At 41.1% G+C, this 23121-nt stretch overlaps 1 protein-coding gene across 1 annotated transcript in view; it reads left to right on the top strand.

The window, feature by feature from the left end:
* PGM1 (phosphoglucomutase 1) overlaps nt 1-23121 on the top strand; it is a 72722-nt gene that overhangs the window by 30232 nt on the left and 19369 nt on the right. The window contains exons 2-7 of the mRNA XM_033225147.1: nt 4961-5123; nt 5480-5626; nt 7326-7451; nt 10469-10659; nt 11878-12032; nt 14325-14440. Coding sequence (XP_033081038.1) covers nt 4961-5123; nt 5480-5626; nt 7326-7451; nt 10469-10659; nt 11878-12032; nt 14325-14440 — 898 coding nt within the window. The remainder of the gene's footprint in view (nt 1-4960; nt 5124-5479; nt 5627-7325; nt 7452-10468; nt 10660-11877; nt 12033-14324; nt 14441-23121) is intronic.

Here is a 23121-nt window from a genome sequence, read left to right on the forward strand (position 1 = left end):
GTTTGTAGATCCTATTGTTTATAATGACAGTTTTCCTGATACTCAGTTTCAGAATCTGAATGCCTTTCATGTAAAAGTTGCTGATAAAGCACTCAAATATGAAATTATTATGAAGCATACACATTTTTAAGATAAAATGTGACATGCCATACATTTTTTCTTTGAGGAGAGCTGCAAAGGGAATGGTATTAAGATGCTTTTAATCTTTTGAGAGGGAACGAATGGAACATTATTTCTCCGCATATATCTAGACTGTTGAGTGGATCTGGTACCCTGTCCCCTTTGCTGTGATATATTTGGCTCCATTTCATTTTTGTGTGGAGCTGAAGGATGTGCAAGAGGTGGTAGGAATGTGTAATTCAGGCAGACTCTACAGACTTTCTCAGATTTGCCCTCTGAAGGTTTACTAAATAATATATTTAAATGATAATAATTGACTAAATATGGTAGCTGCCTATTTGTTAGAGCTGTTGGCAGCCCAAGCAATATTTTCAAGTCTTTTCAAGGTAAGCTTAGAGGTGAGAGCCACCTTATTAAAAATAGGCACTGCATTTAAAACAGTCATGCTAACCAACTGAATTGCTTAAAACATTAGTGGACCCATAAAGCACTTCAATCTGATGCACTTTAAACCTATGAAATTCTAAAGGGTTTGATTTCTTCTCTGTCTAACATATCCTAAATTCTGACTGTTTTAACATGCCTTTGATTGTGGTTAGGGCTGCAGGGAGGAAATCTAAAGGAAGGATAATTATTGCCACAGATTTTGACAAAAGTCAATGCTCCTTTCTCATCTTCATTAATAGTCACTGTGCCCATCAGCTGATTCTTGGAGGGCTTTTCAGCCCACTAAGCTAAATGGAGATCATTTTATTTTTTTCCCTTTACCATACTTTATCTGGTGCATTTATGGGTTATAAGTTTCTCTTCATTTTTATTTATATAGAGCTCTCTGCTTTTGAAGGACATTTTATTGCACAAAATAAGATATCGATGGGCCCCTTTTGGAATATTGATATCTCATTCAGTCCCCAGAGCTCTAAACTGAGAGGTAAGTTTAGAGGTAAGAGCAGGACCCATGTGCATGATTACAGGACAAAGAAAATGCAACTTGGTTTTTTAATGAACTCTAAGAAAATACCAAGCCCTGTTTTCAATTAAAAGGAATATTTAAAGTTTACTCCCTGCCATGTTTGACTATTAGATGTTTGGAGAACAATGAAGTACCCATTTTGGCAGGGAGGCATGAGTTTTAAGGAAGGAAATTGTGGGAAAGGCAGGCAGGCAGGGGAGGCCATTTGAGGATGGACTCTTACTGCCTGGCTGAGGGAGTTATCTCTACCTTGGGGGCCAGGAAAGGTAAAATATACATAACATCAGATTTACCATTTTAACCATTTTCAGTGTATGGTTCAGTGGCATTAATTACATTCGCAGTGTTGTACAACCATCACCACTATGTCCAGAACCTTTTTAAAAAAATCATCCCATACAGAAACTCTGTACCCGTTACACAATCATTTCCCATTCCCACTCCCGCCAGCCTCTGGTAACCTCTGTACTACTTTCTGTCTTGGTGAATTTGCCTATTCTAGTTCCCTCATAGAAGCAGAATCAGACAATCCTTGTCCTTTTGCATCTGGCTTATTTCACTTAGCATAATGTTTTCAAGCCTTGTCCAGGCTGTAGAATGTGTCAGAATTTTATTCCCTTTTTTTTTTTTTTTTGAGTTAAAAAATATTTATCCTTATGACCTGGCAGTCACATGAGAAAAAAAAAGAAAGGAAAAAAAAATTATCCTATATATGTCCTAGTCACATCCATACCTATAGATTGCAATGTCATCTTAGAGTACAGTGACAGATTCTTTAAAAAGTTTTAATTGTGGTAAAAACACATAATAAGATTTACCATCTTAACCATTTTTAGGTGTATGATTCAGTAATGTTAACGAAACGTTGTTGTGCAACATAGCTCTAGAAATTTTTCATCTTGCCAAACTGAAAGTCTATGTTCATTGAACAATTCCCCATCCTTCCCCCTTCTGAGCCCCTGGCAACCACCATTGTACTTTGTGTTTCTATGGTGTTGACTTCTTTAAATACCTCATGTAAGTGGAATCATATAGCATTTATCTTTTGTGACAAATGTGGGCAAGTGTGGAAATGGATCAAAAGTGCCATGGGATGTAGAAAGCACTCTGTAGCTCCATAACAATCATCAGTATTGATTCCACACTATCTGCAGGTTCCTACAGTCTAAAAAGCAACCTACTGACAGCATCCACCCTGGTGGTTACCATTTCCTGGGGAAGGCAGGATATAACCAATATATTAGGGGAGCGACAACAAAAATTGTCCAGAGATCAACATCTGAGAGCCAAGAGGTAACTGAAATGAACCAGCTGCTTCTTGGGAGGTGGTTGGTAGTGGCGTGGTTGACAGTTTTCAATTTGTCTTTTGTGAGAAATGCTGTATGACAAATTTCACTTAGCATAATGTCCTCAAGGTTCATCCATCTTGTGGCATATGGCAGGACCCCCCCCCGCCCCACACACACTTTTAAGGCTGAATAATATTCCACTTTATGTATACACAACATTTTGTTTATCCGTTCACCTCATGGTAGACGTTAGCGTTCTTTCCACCCTTTGACTTTTGTGAGTAATACTGCTGTGAACATTGGTGTTTAAGCATCTGTCTACGTCCTGCTTTCAATTCTTCAGGTATATACCTAGAAGTGGAATTTCTGGGAAGGTTTTGGGGTCAGAAAAGGGGCACAGCATTATGGCTTAGAAAGAAGAACTAGATGGGTTTGAATAGGTCAGATGGATCCAGCCAGGGTCGAGCAAGAGAGACTCATGTGGGAGAGAGGCAGGGGAGATTGAGTTAGGAGCTGTTGCAGTGGTCCAGGCATCTTTAAGGGAAGGAGGGTAATAGAGCAGTGTCTCCCCTGTATCTGATTGAGAGCAATATTCCTGAGGGTGATTCCCAAGAAAGAGCCTGATCTGGAAGGGGAGTTCTTCCACCAGATGCACCTCTTCTTGGGCTCGAGAGAGAAGGTATCTTGCTTCTATCTCTCAAATTTTCTTCTTACTCTTACCCCTGGCATAATCCCCTCAGCCTGGAACCATTGCAAATCTCACCATAAGGAATGGTAGAATTAAGGGGTGATATGGGTGGTGTAGCTTAATATCATCAGCCTCTCCTTCCACACCAAATATAATCTATATAAAAATTGGTGTGCTTGGTGTGTAAATACAACTTGACAAGCCACCCCAAACCCCTCCTATGGACATTCTGGAACTGCCTAAATATAGGCTTTTATTCTCATCACAACCACACTGGAAACTGCTGGAAGGTGAAATGTCACTGTGTTGAGTCAGGACGTTTCAATACTTTCCCCCACCGTGGCCACTAATGTGCTGTGTGGCCTTGTCATGTCATCTATGCCAGTGTCTGCCATAGCACCTTTCCATTAATGCTTGTTATTATTGCTGCTGGATGGAGGCAAGAATGAATGAATGGGCAGGATCATGATAACTCTGGACCTCAGCTTCCTCATGTTTGCAGTGGTACTTGGGAGGAGCAAATGTGGGAATGGATCAAAAGTGCCGTGGGATGTAGAAAGCACTCTGTAGCTCAGTAACAATCATCAGTATTGATTCCACACTATCTGCAGGTTCCTATAGTCTAAAAAGCAACCTACTGACAGCATCCACCCTGGTGGTTACCATTTCCTGGGGAAGGCAGGATATAACCAATATATTAGGGGAGCGACAACAAAAATTGTTCAGAGATCAACATCTGAGAGCCAAGAGGTAATGAAGTGAACCAGCTGCTTCCTGGGAGGTGGTTGGGAGGTGGCTGGTTGGAAGTGAACCAGCTGCTTCCTGGGAGGTGGTTGACAGTTTTCAATGAGTTATGGAAGGGTGGCAGAGCCAACAGTCCCAGAGAAACTCTTCCCAGGAAATCCAGGTATCTCATGGACATTCTCAACATTAGAAACACATCTTCCATCATCAAGTTGTTTCTTCAGTCATAGTTATCTTGGGTGAAGCAAAAAGAAATAACAAATGGAAAATGTAAAAAACATCCCTGTTTTTTAAGAGGAACTGACAGCACTTCAACCTTCTTTTCCAACTTTAGTCATGTTGAAACAGATATAAATTACTGTCATTTTAGCAAAAAAGATTTAGGAGCGGTACTGATACCATCTGTAAGAGCTATGGGAAGGCAAGTTAAAAATGCAACAGAAGTCCCACCTGTCACCCTTTCGTGTAGGTCGTTCTGACTGGTTTACTCAGGAATAACTCCAGCATTCTTGTCTTTAGGCCCAGGAGGTAACCCAGGTACACTGTAACAGGACTAGGTGCGTCTTGCTTTGAGGAAACCCACTATATGAAAAAGCCAAGCTTGACTGGAAAGATAAATTGATGAGTCATTTTTCAATAATCTTGCCATAAACTTTGCCTTTTTTACTTCAAAAAGATTTTTACTTTAAAAAAGCCTTGTCTTTGGGCAGAATCCCTTTAACTAGCTAAACCTTTTCTTTTCTCCCATTGTGGATTGAAAGTATGATTGAATTGGATAAAAATTTGAGTTTTCTCATATTCTTTCAATGCATCCAAATTGTGAACCCGATCTGGAAAGGCTCTTTTTAATATGCTGTGTTTTCATGCCGGAGCCTTATAGTACACACAGACCACACACTCTTCTAAAACTACGAAGTCCCAAAAGCCATCTGAAGGAATTTGTTCAACATTGCTGATTCTACTTCAGTAATATGGTTGAGACATCCAAGCTATAGATTTTTATTAAATAAAATCTTTTCTTGTCCAACAGATTATTGTTATTATTATTATTATTTTGTCCATCTGCCTGTTATCTTGGTGTTGTTTCTGAGCAGTGACTCTGGATGTATTGATGTTAAAGAGTGTGTTCTGGATTTCTTCTCCTAGATTGGTCGCTTGGTTATTGGACAGAATGGAATCCTCTCCACCCCTGCTGTATCCTGCATCATTAGAAAAATCAAAGCCATTGGTGGGATCATTCTGACAGCCAGCCACAACCCAGGGGGACCCAATGGAGATTTTGGAATCAAATTCAATATTTCTAATGGAGGTGAGTTTGCTGTCATTTTGAGGACAGGTAAGTTTATATTCAGTAGGATAAACCAATAGCTGGAGCCTGGGGAGACCAGGGTTTTGGTTCTGATCCTTTGTAGGGGGCGGGAGGGGGTGCTCTTTGCTTCATTTCAGTGACAGTGAAATGCTTCTCATTTGACTGTACCTGAATATGAAGAGCCATGTACAACTCATCCCTAACATGATATTTTCTTTTAGAAAAGTCCTGCCACTTTGCTGGCTGAATGATGAAATGGTAGATGTGCTAGTGAAGAGGAACTGATGAGCTTTGGATTCTTTGTATTTCCATGTGAGCTGCATGAAGTGACCCACTGTTTGCGGTTTGATTTCCAGGTCCTGCTCCAGAAGCAATAACTGATAAAATTTTCCAAATCAGCAAGACAATTGAAGAATATGCAATTTGCCCTGACCTGAAAATAGACCTTGGTCTTCTTGGAAAGCAGCAGTTTGACTTGGAAAATAAGTTCAAACCCTTCACAGGCATGTTTACTTTCTTTCTCATTCTGCCCACTCCTATTTCCACGTTGAGCAATTTTTCTTTCAACGTTTTAGTACAGGGTCTTCAGTTTTGGAAAGATTTCCTTGAGTGGTCTGTAAGCTTTGCAAGTGCTATTAGTTAATTAACAAGTCTGGAATTAGGTTTGGGAGTCCAGAGACCTGGGCTCCCTGGGCCCTGCCAGGGATCAGCTTCATGACATCGGGTAAGTCATTTCCAACACTCTAGGCATGAGTTTTCATGCCTTGACTAGAAGACCTGTAAGATTACATTCATAGTTAACTTTTATTGACTTCTTGCTACATACCAGGGTCTTTACACACATTAATCCATTTTATTCTCACAGTAGATCTGTCAGGGCAGCACTGTCAGCATTCATTATTACAGATGAGGAAACAAAGGCTGAGAGAGGTTAAGTAACAGGCTCAAGGTCATAGTCAGTGAATGGCAAAACCAGGATTTCAACTCAGGTTTGAATGATTTGCAAGCCTACATTTTCCATTTTAGTTGTCCTCATTCAGTAAAATCAATCAGACCATTTTAGGGGGACCAAATTGCAACTCTCTACGTAGGCAGCTGTGGCTAACATTTTGTTGTTGAATGCCAGATATTGTAATAATTGACAGAATAAATATTTATAAAAGTATTCAGATTAATAAAATGAGGATGAGATGATTGGCAATAGACTTGCATTTTGACTTTGCCCTAACATGTGTTCTTTCTTCTGAATTGCAACTTTATGGAATGCATTTTATTAGTCAGTTAGTTCCTGGCCAAAGGATGCATTGCATTTTTTGTTTGAACCTACTCATGGAAAGCTGGCAATTGCATCCTAACAAAGATAAAGTGCCACTTTGATGCATCTCGAAGACATTCTTGAGGTTCAGAAGATACCAGTAGAGAGTTTCTTAAATTCTTCATATTTTGAAAATGTTCAGAACCCCTGAATATCCAACAGTTTAGAAAATGTTCAGAAGCCCTGAATATTCAACAAGAACAACAATACTAAGTTCGTATATTTGCTTTATTCCTTAAGCAGTACATGTGAAAAGTGATTCATTAAAAAATTTCTTTTTCCGCTTAGTACCATTAAGTCTTGATGACAATGGACTTGGAAAAAGAAAAGGAAAGAAAAGTAGGCATTATATTTTCTGCTCTCTGTAACACCAAAACACACCTCTCAAAATGATGAATGGGGAAGCACTGTGGTGGCATAGCAGAATTTATACAACCTCTGTTGAAAATCCCCCGTGTGTCTCATCCAAGCTGTGTGGGCAAGTTTCTTAACCCTTCACACATTGAGTTTCCTCATCTATCAAATAGGACTAATAACATTTACCTCTCAGGAAAATTGTTAGTGCTGGATAACTATTGGTAGTATTGGATAGTATTGGATATCATTTAACAGTCATATTATTTGAGCTGTTCAATAATTGTCCTTTTAAAATAGCAATAGCAGGTTTATAGCCGTATAATCACATCAGAATATAATCTTTCTAAATGTGTTTAGTTGGTAGTATTGGATAATATTGGATATCATTTAACAGTCATATTATTTGAGCTGTTCAATAATTGTCCTTTTAAAATAGCAATAGCAGGTTTACAGCCATATAATCACATCAGAATATAATCTTTCTAAATGTGTTTAGTCCTTCCATCTTTTAATGTTGCTTGTTCTCACAGTGGAAATTGTGGATTCGGTGGAAGCGTATGCTACAATGCTGAGAAACATCTTTGATTTCAGTGCACTGAAAGAACTACTTTCTGGGCCAAACCGACTGAAGATCCGTATTGATGCTATGCATGGAGGTATACAGTCATTTCTTTTCAATTCCCATCTCTCAAGGATAGGAAGTCGCTCTCTTCTGTGTGTATCATGATGCTTTAACAAGCCTTTTCTCAAGTCTCTCTGATGGTTTTTAAATAGAGTTATTTTGCAACCAGAGCAATATTCACACAGATCAAAATCTAATTGTATGTAGCAAAAATAGTAGAGACACTCCTCGTGGTAAGCTCCTGTGAAGGTCAGCGTTTCCACATTAAGCATCAGATTCTGAGTAACATGCAACTGCTGTTGTGGACTCTTCCTCCCCCTCAGAAGATACCTTACATTCTTACTGCACGCCCCCATGTATTTCTGAGAGGACGGTCATTTGGGAGATGTGGTAAACATACTCCTGAGCCCCACATCCCCAGTCACCTGCCCCCACATGCTCCTTTTCTTAGAAGAGGGCAAGCTGAGGATTAAATTCAGGAACATCAGGATGTGTACAGCTCTGTCTTCTTCTTTCGGGCGTTGTGTGGTCAGGTCCATAGAGAGGGCAGCTATCACTGTGAACCAGAACCACGAGGTTTTCTCAGACATGTAGGTATATGAGAATCCCTGAAACTTATGCACATACATCTGCCTGCTTGGAGAAGCCTTTCTGCCTGAGATTGAACCCTTTTAGTGATGCAATTCAGGGATTCCTGTGACACTGCAAACCACAGTTAGAAAGTCTTCTCCTGGAAAATCTTCCATCCTTGGAACTTCTCCCCTTGGGTCCTAGCTGGCCTCTGGACTCCCATAGAATGGATCTACTTCCTTACTCAGACAAAAGCGATTCTGTCATTTTAAACCATTCAACAGATGTGTATTGCATACCTGCAACAGGCATGCCTGGGGAATAGGCAGGAACTGGGCAGATTACTTTCTTCAAAGAATGTGCAATGTTTGGGGAGATGAGGTGGGTAAAAAACTAACCCCTGGGTCAGGTGCAGTGGCTCATGCCTGTAATCCCAACACTTTGAGAGGCCGAGGCAAGCGGATCACGGGGTTGGGAGTTCGAGACCAGCCTAACCAACATGGAGAAACCCTGTCTCTATAAAAACACAAAAATTAGCCGGATGTGGTGGCACATGCCTGTAATCCCAGCTACTCAGGAGGCTGAGGCAGGAGACTAACTTGAAGCTGGGAGGCGGAAGTTGCAGTGAGCCGAGATCACACCACTGCCCCCCAGCCTGGGCGACAGAGTGAGACTCCGTCTCAAAACAACAACAACAACAAAAAACTCTAAAAAACTAACTCCTGCCAGGCCAACAAAATGAGAGTTGAATTTCAGATATTCTCTTTGGAGTTGGAAGAAGGCATAATTTGACTAGGGGTATAAAGAAAGGTTTCCTGGAAGAAGTGGCAACCAACTCAGTTCTTATAAAAGAAAGATCTAGAGTGATGAAAAATCAAGCAATGGTCATTCTCATGTGGTCGGTGGCTGTGACGAAGGCATGAAGGCTTAAAAATGGATGTCACATTAGGGAAATGAGGAGAGGCCTGAGCTGGCCAGAGAATGGGCATGTGAGGAGGGCATTGGGTAAGAGGAGCTTGTCAGGAGGTAAGACTACTTTTCTCCAGGTCTTTTGGCTGTTCCTCTAATGCTTTTGTTTCTGTATCCCTCACAGCCCTGGCTGCCTTGACCTCATTCTGTGGTGTGTCAGTAACCTGCTTAACAGGTGACCCCTCATAGTACACACTTATTCCACAGTATTCTGACCTCTGGGGCATGTACTATATTGGGATTAGTACCATCCTTGATGAAAATGCTCTCTTAGCATTTCAGAGATGTGTGTCTTGGTGGTTATGTAAAATGTCACTCTAAACATATGTATCTGGCTTCTCCTGTTGTTTGTTGGTGGTGGTGGGTTTTTTGTTTTCTTTTTTTTGAAACAGACTCTTGCCCTGTTGCCCAGGCTGGAGTGCAGTGGTGCAATCTCAGCTTACTATAACCTCCTTCTCCCAAGTTCAAGCAATTCTCCTGTCTCAGCCTTCTGAGTAGCTGGATTACAGGCACCTGCCACCACACCTGGCTAATCTGTGTGTAGGGATGTTTGTGTGTGTGTGTGTGTGTATACACACACACACACACACATACATGCATATATATATATATATATATATTTTTTTTTTTTTTTTTTTCTTTTTTAGTAGAGACAGAGTCTCACCATCTTGACCAGGCTGGTCTTAAACTCCTGACCTCATGTGATCTGCCTGCCTCAGGCTCCCAAAGTACTGAGATTACAGGTGTGAGCCACCGTACCCAGCCTGTTTGTGGTTTTTTAATCAGTTTGTCAGCTAGCTTGTCATAGTAGAAAGATGACAGCTCTGAATCCCAATTCCCACTTTTCCTAGCCATGTAAGTTTGGGCAAATGTCTTTACCTCAGAACACCAGCATTCCAATGTATCTGTAAACTGCAGGTGATAATCATAATGTAAACTTTTGTAACATATCTGCCAGGGACTGTTCTCAGTGCTTCATAACTCTTAACTCATGTAATCCTTACATCAATCCTGTTAGGTAGTCAGCATTATGACCCTCATTTTGCAAATGAAAGAGACTAAGGCACAGAGAGTTTAAATAACTTTCCCAAAATTATTATACAGCCCATGATCAGCAGAACTGGGATTTGAACCCAGACACTCTGATTTCAGAGTCCAGGCTCTTAAGCTCCAAGCTGTACCACCTTCTGAGCTTCTCTGAAGGACTGAATGAGAAAGCACAGGTATACAGTAGGGCCTTCATAATGGTTGGTTTCCTTTCTTTTCCCCACTCTGCCCTTCATGAACTGGCCCCACCTTTTCCAACATAATCTCTCATTGTTCCATTTTCGAGAACATTCTTTTCCAGTCAGGTGTATCTCTCCACTAGTCCCTGAACACATTTCACATGTTCTTGTTGTTTCTCATGCCATTCTTCTCCCCAGAATGCATCCACCTCAGCCCTGAATCCTCACATCCTTTCAGGACTTTTATTTTCTGATTCTGCATACTTTTATTCCACGTTGTATATAGTTGTGGGACCGTATGTAAAGAAGATCCTCTGTGAAGAACTCGGTGCCCCTGCAAACTCAGCAGTTAACTGCGTTCCTCTGGAGGACTTTGGAGGCCACCACCCTGACCCCAACCTCACCTATGCAGCTGACCTGGTGGAGACCATGAAGTCAGGAGAGCATGATTTTGGGGCTGCCTTTGATGGAGATGGGGTGGGTATAAGTGCATTTAAGTGAACTCTGGTGCAGGCCAGGCCTGATCCTGCAGATGGGGAAAAAGGTGGGCTGCTTCTGCCAGACCCTGGGAGTGACTGTTAAGGATCCCTCATTCTGACCCGAGGTCAGAGCTAAATTATTAGAAGACCCTCTTGAACAGGAATAGGAGTCATTGAAATGAAACCCACGTGTTTAATTTCAGACATCCATACTTGCTAACAGTGGCACGATGATTAGGTTCTGGTTATGATAGAATGACTGGTATTTCATGAGCTGGGTGAGTTCTAGATGCCTGTCTTAAGGTAGGTTTCTGCTCTCAACCAGCAGCTGGCTACTTACTTAATCTCTGGAAAAAGTTTTGGTCTTATTATACACCCATTCATTCATTCACATGAGCTGAATATTGAAGCTATAATTTCATGGCCTATGTGAAGATGATATTGAGATAATTAACATTTTAATCATTCTCTACAATTAAAATGTTTAGAAATAAGCTGTTTTATTTACAAGGGTGACTATGTCCTGGACAAGGAAGAGATGTGTCTTAGGTTTATATCCCTGTATCTCACTGATGGTAGGTACTGTACACATTTACTTAGTTGAAAATATATTTTTGTTGTTACTAGTGTTCTTTACCATTAGCTAGAATCCACTGTTTCCTGAAAAATAATTTTTCCCTTATCAAAATGTTGGGAAATTAAAGGGGTTCCAGCAGACATTATTTTGTAGTACATCTTTGTGATGCAGTGCATGCTGGGAGTGTTTTTTGGCCACCCTCCCAGTTACTGTGGTACACAGACTGTGGTACACAGTTTACCCAGTAGACCTACCAAACTATGTAAACAGCCAATATTTCTTCTCTCATTGCATTTTCTCCTCCCCTGGGAAAAAGATGATTGGTTCCAGAGTCTGGAAAAAGTCTAGGAGGTTAAAGTGAGCTGGCCTCTGGAGGGAGAACAGAGGACTCAGCTCAAAAGGAGGTTGTGCTTGGACTTTAATTGAAAACAGTTTTAACTCTTTGGCATGGAAGTGCCTTTGGCCCAACGGTACTGTATAAACCCATTGAAAATAAAACCCAGTGTTAAAAATGCAGTATGGAAAAGAGATCAATTTCAAATTTTATGGTTTTGAATTTTATAAAACTCCCATGAAAGATAGTTTGATTTCTTCTAGTTTGATTAAAAGGTCTTTCTTTGATCCTCTCTTCTCCCCAAGGATCGAAACATGATTCTGGGCAAGCATGGGTTCTTTGTGAACCCTTCAGACTCTGTGGCTGTCATTGCTGCCAACATCTTCAGCATTCCGTATTTCCAGCAGACTGGGGTCCGTGGCTTTGCACGGAGCATGCCCACGAGTGGTGCCCTGGACCGGTAGGTCTCTCCATTCCCTTGCCCTTCCTGTCTCGGGTCGTCCCAGTCTTCACTGTACCCTTCACTGTGCCTGGAACACATGTCCTTCCCTTTCAGCATCGGCATCTGATGCATAGAGTGTGCTGAGCGATTCCTGTGTGAGGGGATGGGTGGCTTTTTCTGGATTCGATACCCCTCTCCACGCTCCCTTGGCATCCTGGGCCTCCTCTTCCTGGCACTTACCATAGTGTGTTCTAGTAGCCTGTTTTCTCTTTGGCCTGCCCGGCTAGACTGTATACTTCTGCAGAGAAAGGACTGCCTTGTTCACCATCCTGGACTCTGCCTGACCATAGTATGCCTGGCACATGGTAGGACAAACACACACACGCATGTAATTTTTTAAAGTTAATGAACAGTTGAGTGTTAATGAATAACAATGGAAATACTCAAAACATCATTTTGGAGGATCACTTTCCTTTTGCAGTGTGTACAGAGTGTGGGTGAAAGAGCAGTTTGAAGTATTTTTAGAGTTTCAACAGAACTGGATCGCTCATGCCCACACAAACACAGTGAATGTTTATATATCACTTCATTGTACAAAGACTTTGAGGTGGCTTGTTAGATCATACTTAAAAAATTGAAAAATAAAAGTCATAACAGATGAGGACCAGGGAAAATATTAGTTAGAATATGTCAAGTGTGCAGGAAATGTTTGATGAATAAAAGGTAAAGAATGAATGAATGAGTAAAAGGTCAAGACCAGAGAGGAAAGTAGGCTGTGATATATATCTAGGCTCTTATAATAATAGCTAATATTTATTGAACATTACCTTGTTGTAGACACTAAATATTTTGCATGTTTTAATTCATTAATTCTTAGATGAACCCCATGAGGTAAATGCTGTATTTAACACCATTTTTCTGGTGGGAACACCAAAGGACAAAGAAGTAGCTTAGCTGAGGTCACCCAGCTGTAAATGGCTGACTCGGGATTTGAACCCAGAGCCTTTGCTCCCACCCACTGGGCCATGCAGTTTTTTTCTGTAGAGGGGAGATGGTTATAGAATTAGTGCTGACTTTGCTTCAGCTAACAAGAAAATAGCCACTAATATCCATATAGTGGTTTGTGGTTTGTATAGTGTTTTTTACATTCACCATCTCAACTGATCCTCACAGCAGACCTCATTTTAAGGAAGAGAAAATGGAAAGTCAGGGAAGCTAATAGTCTTGTCCAAGACCTCACTGCCAAATTAGAGCTAGCATTTGAGCCCAGCGTGTCTACCACCAGGTCCTGCATTTGAAATTATGAGCTGGTTTGAGGTCACACTATCATACGTTAGGCCTGTCAGGTCCTGGAATACCTTCTGTGTCATCCAAAAACAGTGTAATTCCAATTTTTGGAAAAATTGATAATCCACGTATAGAATCATAACTGAAGTACCTCATTACCCAGATAAAAGTTTTCTGTACTTTAATAGTTTTCAAAATCATAGATTTGATTTTTTCCTCAAATATCAGAACACAAAGCTGGCATTGCTTTCCTGGAAATAAGGCAAACATTCTGGGAAGCAAATCTCACTCAAACAGTGAATGGAACTTATCAGGTAACTTATCATGTTCAAAGGGAAAGGAATTTCTTTTTCTAAGTCACTCAAAGGTTTTAAGTAGTCTAAAGATACCTAGCAAGAAATAAAACACGTGTTAGAAGGGAAGGGGAACCACTAATCAGTGTGGGTGAAGCTGGTACATAGGGGAGACCCCACTGGGCGTTTCCCCTGGGGGGACTTCTTACGAGACAAAAGCAGCACTCACTGGGCAGCTGAATACTGGGCAGTCAGTCATCCTGGCTTTGTGACCGTGGTCTGATCACATAACATTCTGGGCCCTGTTTCCTTCTCTGTAAAATGCTAACTGCCCAGACCCAGTATGTCATGGTTCTGTGATTACGGGTATATCAAAACACCATTCTTCTCTTCTTTATAGATTGATTATAGATGCAGTCTGTATCGAAAATGTGGGTTTAAACAGCCTAAACAGCAGCCCTGAACATTTTACTATGGATGCTTCTTCTAAAATATTAACCTCCGTGATCTGAATTAATTCTTTCTTCTTCCACTTTCTCTGAATCCACATATAATAGCCCATTGTGCACAAGGTTTCTCTTATGATTTTCCACCAATCTTAGAATTATATGTGACTCTGCGCAATGCTAAATGGGACCCTTGATTACAATAACTGTTGCCCTTTTCCGTCCCTCACATGGCTACGCTGACAGTCCTGCTGTGATGTAACTTTGATTTCATGCCTTTGAAGGGTGGCTAATGCTACAAAGATCGCTTTGTATGAGACTCCAACTGGCTGGAAGTTTTTTGGGAATTTGATGGATGCGAGCAAACTGTCCCTTTGTGGGGAGGAGAGCTTCGGGACTGGTAAGTCACACTCCTGTGCTAGCATTTTCCTTCCCTGTAACCACTATTTCCAGTAAAAGCTTAGACTGCTAGGGTAGCACTGAAATAGCAACAGTAGCTGATGTGTCCTAAATCAAGGTACAAATTATTTATAACAACCCTGGTGAAGTGTACACATTTGAAAAGGGGTGAGCACATTCAGCCAGAAAGGTTGATTTTACTTTCAGAGGATCACATGGACAGACAGGAAGCTGGGGGGGCCTCCTCGGCAGCGTGGTCATTGAGTCTATAGGGATTAAACAGAGTGATAAACAGATTTTTCTTCCTTCGGTGGTCAAAGAAACCTTCATAGATGTTTTCATTTCTGAGAAGAAATATGGTGGAGCAAGCCAGTTTTTTGTTTTTATTTAAGAAGAGGTTTCAGCACAGCATTAAATCTTCCTCTTTTATAGGCCCAAGTTTTCTATAGCAGAATAATCAAGGCTAAGTGAAGGAAGACCATGAGGGTGGAACTAAGTTGCTAGGTGATCAAGAAATTAAAAATACATCCTTGTGCCTGAGGGTGTATGTGTAATTGTATTAATATTCAAGTGAAAGAAGGGTACATAGTATTCTCAGGGGATGACCCAAGACCTATAGACCCCACTCTGTGCTCTCCTTCCTCCTTTCTGCTTGTCCAAATATTGACCCGAACTCCCACCTCTTTGATGACCTTCTCTGCTACCCCTTGCTGCCTGCATCAGCCTCTCTTTTCTAAACATCTGTTCAGGTGTGTGGCCCTGTCCCATGTATCAGTCTCTGGCCAGGTTATAAGGTAGTTAAGTGACTACATCTCTTCTCCTTTTATTCCCTCTACCCGATATATTTAAGTAAATGCACTGACCTTGATCCTATGGTACTCTATTGTCACACTTTAGTGAAGAAAAGAAGATCAAAACCAAGCATTCTCTCAGCTTTGCAACTGAGTTGCAGTTCATGCCAGGTTAAACAGAACAGAATACTGATTTCCTTTCCTTTCCTATAAGTCTGGAGGTAGAGCGGGTAGAATGAGCTGCTAAATTGGAGGTACATATTTACAAAGTTCTAAGCAACTTGGTATTTTTGAGAGTGGTAATATTCCTTGGCAATGAACTGCCTTGACAGAATTGGAAGATATGAAGTAGGCTGGATGAGTCTTGGGGTTGAACAACTTCCACAACAAAGGCTAGACAGTTTCCCAAAGTTGTAGGTGTTTAAATCAGAGATTACAAGGCCACTGCTTAGTCCTTTTCTACTTCATATAATGTGCACAGTGCCATGCTATTCTGAGGGATACTACATGAATGCCCAATGAGCCTATGAGGTGGTCTTCTCCCATGAAACTCCCCACAGTGTCATCTAGTTCAGGCCTGGCATCAGTCATTCTTTATGAATGAAGATGTCTTGGAAGGCAGCAACTGTGTCAAAGCCTTTGGTTTCCTGTTCCCATGTACTTGTATCAGTGTTGAGCCTAGTGAAAAGATAGAAGTCTAGAGTCAGGTTTCCCAGAGCATGTGGGTATGTGGAAGAATATTAGTTCCATGAGAGGGTTCTAGGGGTCAAGAAAAAGTGGGAAAATTGGACCACACTTCTCTATCTTGGATATTCACAATGATATTAGCATTTGAAGATTCCAGAACATTCTGCCGTAAAGAATCCTGTTAGTACAGTTTTGCCTAAACATACTTTACCACTGTATATAATGATGTACATAATTATGATGATATTATACAATATCATCACCGCAATAATGATAATTATTATTATCATCATTTCATAGTATGTAGGGTAACTTTTTTTTCCACAGACTCATGTGGGAAGCCTTGGGCAAGAGGGATCAGAGCCTCAGAGATAAGCAGGAATCCCTGATGCTGACCAGTAGGGAATAGGCCTAAAGACAGGATGGCACAAGCTGCTCCTCTTACATGACAGGTCTTCAAATATAAGAAGCAGCTCTCAGGTCCTTCCTTCCTCAGGCTGTCCATTTTTGTTTCCTCTAGTCATTCCTCGTTTCACATTGTTTATAGACTCAGCGCCAGCCTCTAGGTGCTTCTGAGTTTACCAGTGCCACTCTTGGAAGGTGATGCCCAGAACTGAGCCCAAATCTTCCAGGATTGGCCTGGCAAGTGAAGAGTAGGGTGGGATGATTATTTCTAGTGATTGGGGCACTGTATTTTTCTTGACGTAACTTTCCTTTAGGTTAGTTTTTAGGAAGTTGCATAATACTGTTTAGCCCGCGTAAGGTTGTGGGTAATTAAACCCTTAAAGTTTTTACCTAGAACTATTTGCCAAGGGAAGTCTCTCATGCTATGTTTGTGGAATTGATTTCTTTGAACCAAAGTATTAGACTTTAGACTATTGTTAAAGTTTGTTCTCATTTATTAACACATTCAACAAATACCTAGTACCAATCATGGTTTTAGCTTCTCCTTGGTATATTTCATATCCAAAGAGAGAATGCACTTCATTATCATGAGAATAATCACAAGCTCTTTCTCTCTCTCTCTCTCTTCGAAAAAAGAAAATTGTTGTGTAGTATTTCTGAGATAAACATTTAAACAGCCAAGCTGCATAGCCATGGATCTCCACTATTGTGACCAAGTGCAGCTGGGCTTACTTAACTGAACTCCTGATCTTCTTATTTATAGAGGAGTTAATTTTTAGCTACCGTGTCCCTTGCTAGTGAATGTTTCCAACAGTTCTTTCATAGTTTTTCAGGGTAGACATTAGTGACTCTATGAACTTTGAAACATTTGAATTCTATAGCTTAATTGAGCACAGAGTGCTTTATTTCTGTATTTTTCCAGGCAATAGCAGAGAAAATTTCTCAAAAACGCTTCTTTGACCTTTCAGGGTGGGCCAAATCCCCTGATTATTGACTCTTATGGCACCATGTACCTCTTCTTTGTTGTATTTGTTGCAGCTGTGATTTTACAATTACTTATGATTATTTGATTAGTGTCTGTTGGCTCCACTAGACTGTATGTGCCATGAGGACAGAGATCTTATGTGTCTTATCCTGCATTGTGTCCCTTGAGCCTCCCGTAGAGCCCAACATAGAACAGGTGCTCAATAAACTCTTATTGAATGAGTTCATGAACACTATTCACTTGGCACTTTCCGTTTAGACAAACAGATTCCTGCTGTTGGAAAAGAAAGAACTTTAAAAGGTATCTGATGTAAATTCCTGTATGATGCTGGAATCATAGTGACTGGTCAGTGCTTTCCGGCTTAACCACCCACCTCAATGGAGAATCCACACCTCACCTCTTGGCGTAGTCTGGGACTCTTGAAATGACTCAACACCACTTCTACCCCATGGTCCAGACTTGGGAACCCCAAGTCTTTGTGGGAAGAAATGCACTTTTGCAAAAGAAAAGAAGTTTGCTTGCAAAGAGGTGCAAAGGAGTCTAACTTCAGGACTGGCCCACCGAGTAAAACAAACCACTAGTGTCTGAAGAACAATCTTGCAATATTACTAACATTACCAAGTATACATTAGTCTATTTGTGCTGGAGGAGCAGCAGCTTTCTCACCTGGATATGGTAACCACAGAAGCTAGGACACTTCTTCAGAGATCAGCATTACAAACACCAGGGATAAATGGGGACAACTAGACAGGATGAGCCTGTTGTTGTTAGTTGATCTCATGGTACAAAGCTGTTTTTCCTTCCTAACCGTGGATGATTATGTACATGTTTATACACAATGGCAGAAGGCAGACTGTCAGTTCCATCCATCTTAGAATTGTTGGGACGTTGAAAGTGAAGTCACTGAATAGTATAGAATACGATGCATTTGAACCCTTCCTCAGGAAAATAGGGGGCTTGGGAAAGATCGATGGGAAACCACGTTGATGATGAACTTGGTATCACTGGAGATATGTAAGTTATGATCCGGTCAGGTCTAGAGGTTAGCAATATTTTTTTCCCTGTCCTATCTTTAAAGGTTCTAGTGCTAATGCATCATACAGGAGTGGTAACTTGAAGAAATGTGGCATTACCGCTTTGCAAATTTCTTTTAATTTTAGTTTCTTATGAAAAGTCCTTCATGTTTGTACATTTTGCGTTGATTCATTCCTCAAATATTTATTGAACTTTGACTTTATCCTGGATACTGAGTTAGACTCTGGGTCACATGGTGAACAAGGCCTTCTCATAGAGGGCTCCATGAATGACAAGTGTGCAAAGCAACAGAAGGTGAAGTACAGGGGTACTTCGGGAGCTTTATTCTCAGGGTGCCTAACTTGGTTCTGTAGTGTAGGAGATCAGATTTTCTTTCTGGTTTTCTGCCCATTCTAACTTGCATAGCTACTGAGTACATTTCCCTGCAGGCAAAGCCCACAGGGGAAGATTATAGCACCCCATGTCTGGGCATAGCCTAGACAGAATACCCCAGTAGAACTAGGCTTATACACTAAATATAACTGACTCAGTTAAACTGTTATCTGCCTGTCTCCCTCACCTGTATGTCTGTGCTCATCTGTGAGGGCAGGAGACACACCTTATGCATCTTGGTATCTTCTTATGTGCTTGGTACATGCTGGCACTGATTCACATTTGTTGAGTGTAAAGTGACGTTTGTGTTAGGACACGGTTTCTGCTTATCAGACACTTACTACCTTCTTCCAAAGGCACCTTATGGAAAGGAAACCAAGTTCCAGGGGCAGTAATGAAGCAGGTCAGGCCTCATTGCTAAGTGGAAGGCCTGACAGTTCCTGGGGACAGCCTCCTGGGAGCTGGAGTGGTATGGAAAAGGCTTTCTTTTCAAGTGAAGTTGTTTGTGCAGTAGAAGGCCAAGAGGACAGGACTGTAGACACAGCAGGTCAGCTGAACCTCCCAGTCAGTCAACTGGGTCCTGGCTATTCTTTGGGCAGACTGTCTTAACAACTGACTTTGGGCCAACTCCTGTTGGGGAAGTACAACTCATAGTCTAGGGTGGGGCGTGATCACAGGGAGTGGTTTAAGCACAGAGGGCATGGGGAGTGCATCCTAGATAAGACTGAAGTTGAAAGTAATTGCACAACATGTTAGCCAGGCTAGTAGGTGTATCTGGGATGGGCTTTCCAGGCAGTGAGAACTGTATGTTCAGGGGGCTGGAGGAGAGAGAGAAATTGACAGAAAAAGAAAGAGACATACAGACACTGGTACTTTCAGAGAACTCCATGCAGCTGTTTTTCAGCTGTCATGCCCCCATCCTCACGCCTGTCACCTGGCAGGGGCTGGAAAGCTCCTGAGATGCCCATAGTGGTAACTGTAACGCAATCCCTAAACTGTTAGCTCTTGGCTCCCTCAGGAATGGTTGACATTTTTCTTGGCTGAGACCCAGGATGTGCCCTGACTGAGCCGAATTTGTGCTTATCACAAGGTGCTGATTAGGCTGAAGTAAAGTGACAGGTGTTTGAAGATGCTGAAAGGGTAGAATTCCTGTCCCTGAGCAGAGCAAGGGTGAAGAGATCCAGTGCAAAACCCACCACTGTCTTTTGTGCCAGCTGGGACTAGCAGTCCTTGCCTACAGTGTTTTCCCTTTCTCATAGTTAAATGAGCTCGGCTTCGTTTTCTTTCTAAAAATTAAAACATAATGAAGCAAGTAATTTATGTTCATTATGAAAAAATAAGGAAGGAGGGAAAAAACACTGTAATCCCAGTGCCCAGAGGAAAGAGCATATTAGGTTATATTCTTCCATTTTCTTCTCCAATATGTATAATCAAGGAGCATTATTTTTTTTTTTTTTTTTTTTTTTTTTTTTTTTTTTTTTTTTTTTTTTTTTTTGAGACGGAGTCTCGCTGTGTCGCCCAGGCTGGAGTGCAGTGGCGCGATCTCGGCTCACCGCAAGCTCCGCCTCCCGGGTTCCCACCATTCTCCCGCCTCAGCCTCCGAGTAGCTGGGACTACAGGCGCCTGCCACTGCGCCCGGCTAGTTTTTTGTATTTTTTAGTAGAGACGGGGTTTCACCGTGTTAGCCAGGAGGGTCTCGATCTCCTGACCTCGTGATCCGCCCGCCTCGGCCTCCCAAAGTGCTGGGATTACAGGCTTGAGCCACCACGCCCGGCCAAGGAGCATTATTTTTAAAAGCATAATAAAGTCAGTGGAAAATGTAATAATTTTCCATAAAAGCCTTTTATTTTTCCCTTTATTCAAAACAGTATCTAGTAGTTACATCACACCTCACAGTTTATAAAATATTTCTACTTGCTTTTTCATAGTAATTTCTCACTATGAGAGAGAAGTTATGAGAGAGAAGTTAGCATTATTTCTGTTTTGCAGTTGAAGAAACTGAGGCTTAGAAAATGTAAGTGATTAGTCCAAATTCAAGTAGCTTACAAGTAACAGAGCCTCAAATTCACGTTTTCTGATTCTTAAGTATCAAGCTTTATTTACTGAGCCACGACCGCCAAAAGAATAGCTTTAGAAACACGTACATGCGCCATTGGTGTTTTCCACTGGAAACTTGGCATCATTCATCAGAACCCTGAAGAAAATGAAATTTGCTCCACCTTCCTGAGTATTAATAGAATTACCTGGAGTTTTTGATACAGCCAAGGTGATTAGTGATGAACCAGAATATCCAAAGAGGCTGAGAATTATACAATTGGAATCGGATATTTGTTTATGTTACCCAGGGCAGGTATTTTGTTTATAATATTAGGTATATGATTTAGTTATCTCCAAGTAACTTGGCCAGAGTTGGGTAAGACTTTTATATTTTATTTTCATTTCCACATAAAAGAAAAACTCAAATTCCTTACTTAGGTCAGGAAAAGCACAAAGGAACACTGCCTTCTATACTTTCAGTCTAGCCAAAAGAGAAAAAAGAAAAAAAATTAAGGAAAAAAATAATAAAAGAAGGAAGAAAAAAACCCAGTGGAGCACAGACAAATAATTCCAAGCTGGTATACTGCTGTCATGAATTCCCAATATATTGGGGAAGCTGCCAGAATCTTGCTTCTCAGGATGAACTGTTGCCAAAACGTATCATTTGCAAAAGCCGTAAGAGCCAGAGAGCTTTTTGCTCCTTAAAATAGCAGTAAAGGCGAATAAAAGTCTAAAGATAGTAAAATTAGGTAAACATTTTTAAAATATGTTATATAAAGCACTAAAAATATTACCTACTCTCTCTAGTTTTGCCGGCATCCGGGTTTTGAGGACAGTTAACTTCTAAAAGTAGTATCCCATTGAAGAGAAAAGTCTTTTGAAAGAAAAAGTCATATTTTTTAAGAACCAAAAATAGAAAGAGAAAGTGTTGGAATAAATTGATTGGTTGATTCATTCATAGTCTTTCATAATTAGTTATTTACCATATTCCTTGTGCTATGCTAGTCACCAGACTTAATTACAAGGATAAATAAGAGGTGCCCCTAAGAAGCACACAGTTAGTGGGGAGAAAGGCCCACAAACAGATGGTTGAGACTCAAGGAGGCTGATGTCACCCCAGATATTTTGTGCAGGTTGCTATAGGAGAAGAAAGAGAAGGGAGCTCATGACTGCCTAGGGAAGTTGGGAGCTAGTCTTAAAAAAGAGAGGACATTTGAGCTGGGTCTGAAAAGATGAAGAGAGGAAGGCAAAACACTTACCACGTGCCTCCTGCATACCCAGCATGGTGCTAGATACTCTGACAATTCCAAGAAGAATAAGACCCAGCAGGAAGTGCAGTAGGGCAAGCACATAAAGAATTCAACATAAAATCATGTTAAAGCATGATTATAGAGCAGTTGTATACAGTTCTATTTAGAAATCAGAAAATAAGGCTCCATGTAGACTGCTTTCTTTCAGAGTAAGGAGTTTAAAGGCAAAAAAATGAGAGTTGTGTTCCATATCAGGCTCTTGGAAAAGGGTGTCCATGCATATAAGCACAACCAGAGAAGCCCATTTTAAAATTTTGTTAAAGATTTTAGCAAGGACCTTAGCAGGAGACAAATGTATCCGAGTTTGTTTAACCAAACCTTAATGGTTAAAGAACAGTGTCTTAGAGTTGGAATTGCTGGATCCATGAGTAGGTCCAGTTTTAAGGCTTTGATACTTTTTTGCCAAATTGCTGTCCAGAAGGATTGTGCCAGTATCCACTGCCACCAGTTCTATGGTGGAATCCTGTTTCCCTTTTATCCTCCTGGCACTGGCTGTTCGTATTTTTACACTTGCGGATTTTTATACCTTTTGTCAAGCAAGTAGCAGTTTCTCATTGTGGTTTTAACTTTAATTTTTCTTCTTAAAAGTAACACCAGCTTTTTATTATGCTAATTGGGTGGGGGGGTGTGTGTGTATGTGTACTGTTTGGCACATCGCCTATTTATATCCTTGGCCTGTTTTTCTATTGAAATTCTTTTTTCTTATCCATATATAAGAATTTTTTCTATACTGAATGTATTAAACATCTGCCTTAAAATATATCGAATGTGGCCAGGCACAGTGGCACACACCTGTAATCCTAGCACTTTGGGAGGCCGAGGTGGATGGATCACCTGAGGTCAGGAGTTCAAGATCAGCCTGGCCAACATGGCGAAACCCTGTCTCTACTAAAAATACAAAAATTAGCCGAGCGTGGTGGTGGGCACCTATAATCCCAGCTATTCGGGAGACTGAGGCAGGAGAATCGCTTGAGCTCGGGGGGTGGAGGTTGCAGTGAGCCGAGATCATGCCACTTCACTCCAGCCTGGGTGAAAGAGCGAAACTCCATCTCAAAAAATA

This window comes from Trachypithecus francoisi, unplaced genomic scaffold (genome assembly GCF_009764315.1).
Source record: "Trachypithecus francoisi isolate TF-2019V2 unplaced genomic scaffold, Tfra_2.0 Lachesis_group12, whole genome shotgun sequence".
Classification (NCBI taxonomy): domain Eukaryota; kingdom Metazoa; phylum Chordata; class Mammalia; order Primates; family Cercopithecidae; genus Trachypithecus; species Trachypithecus francoisi.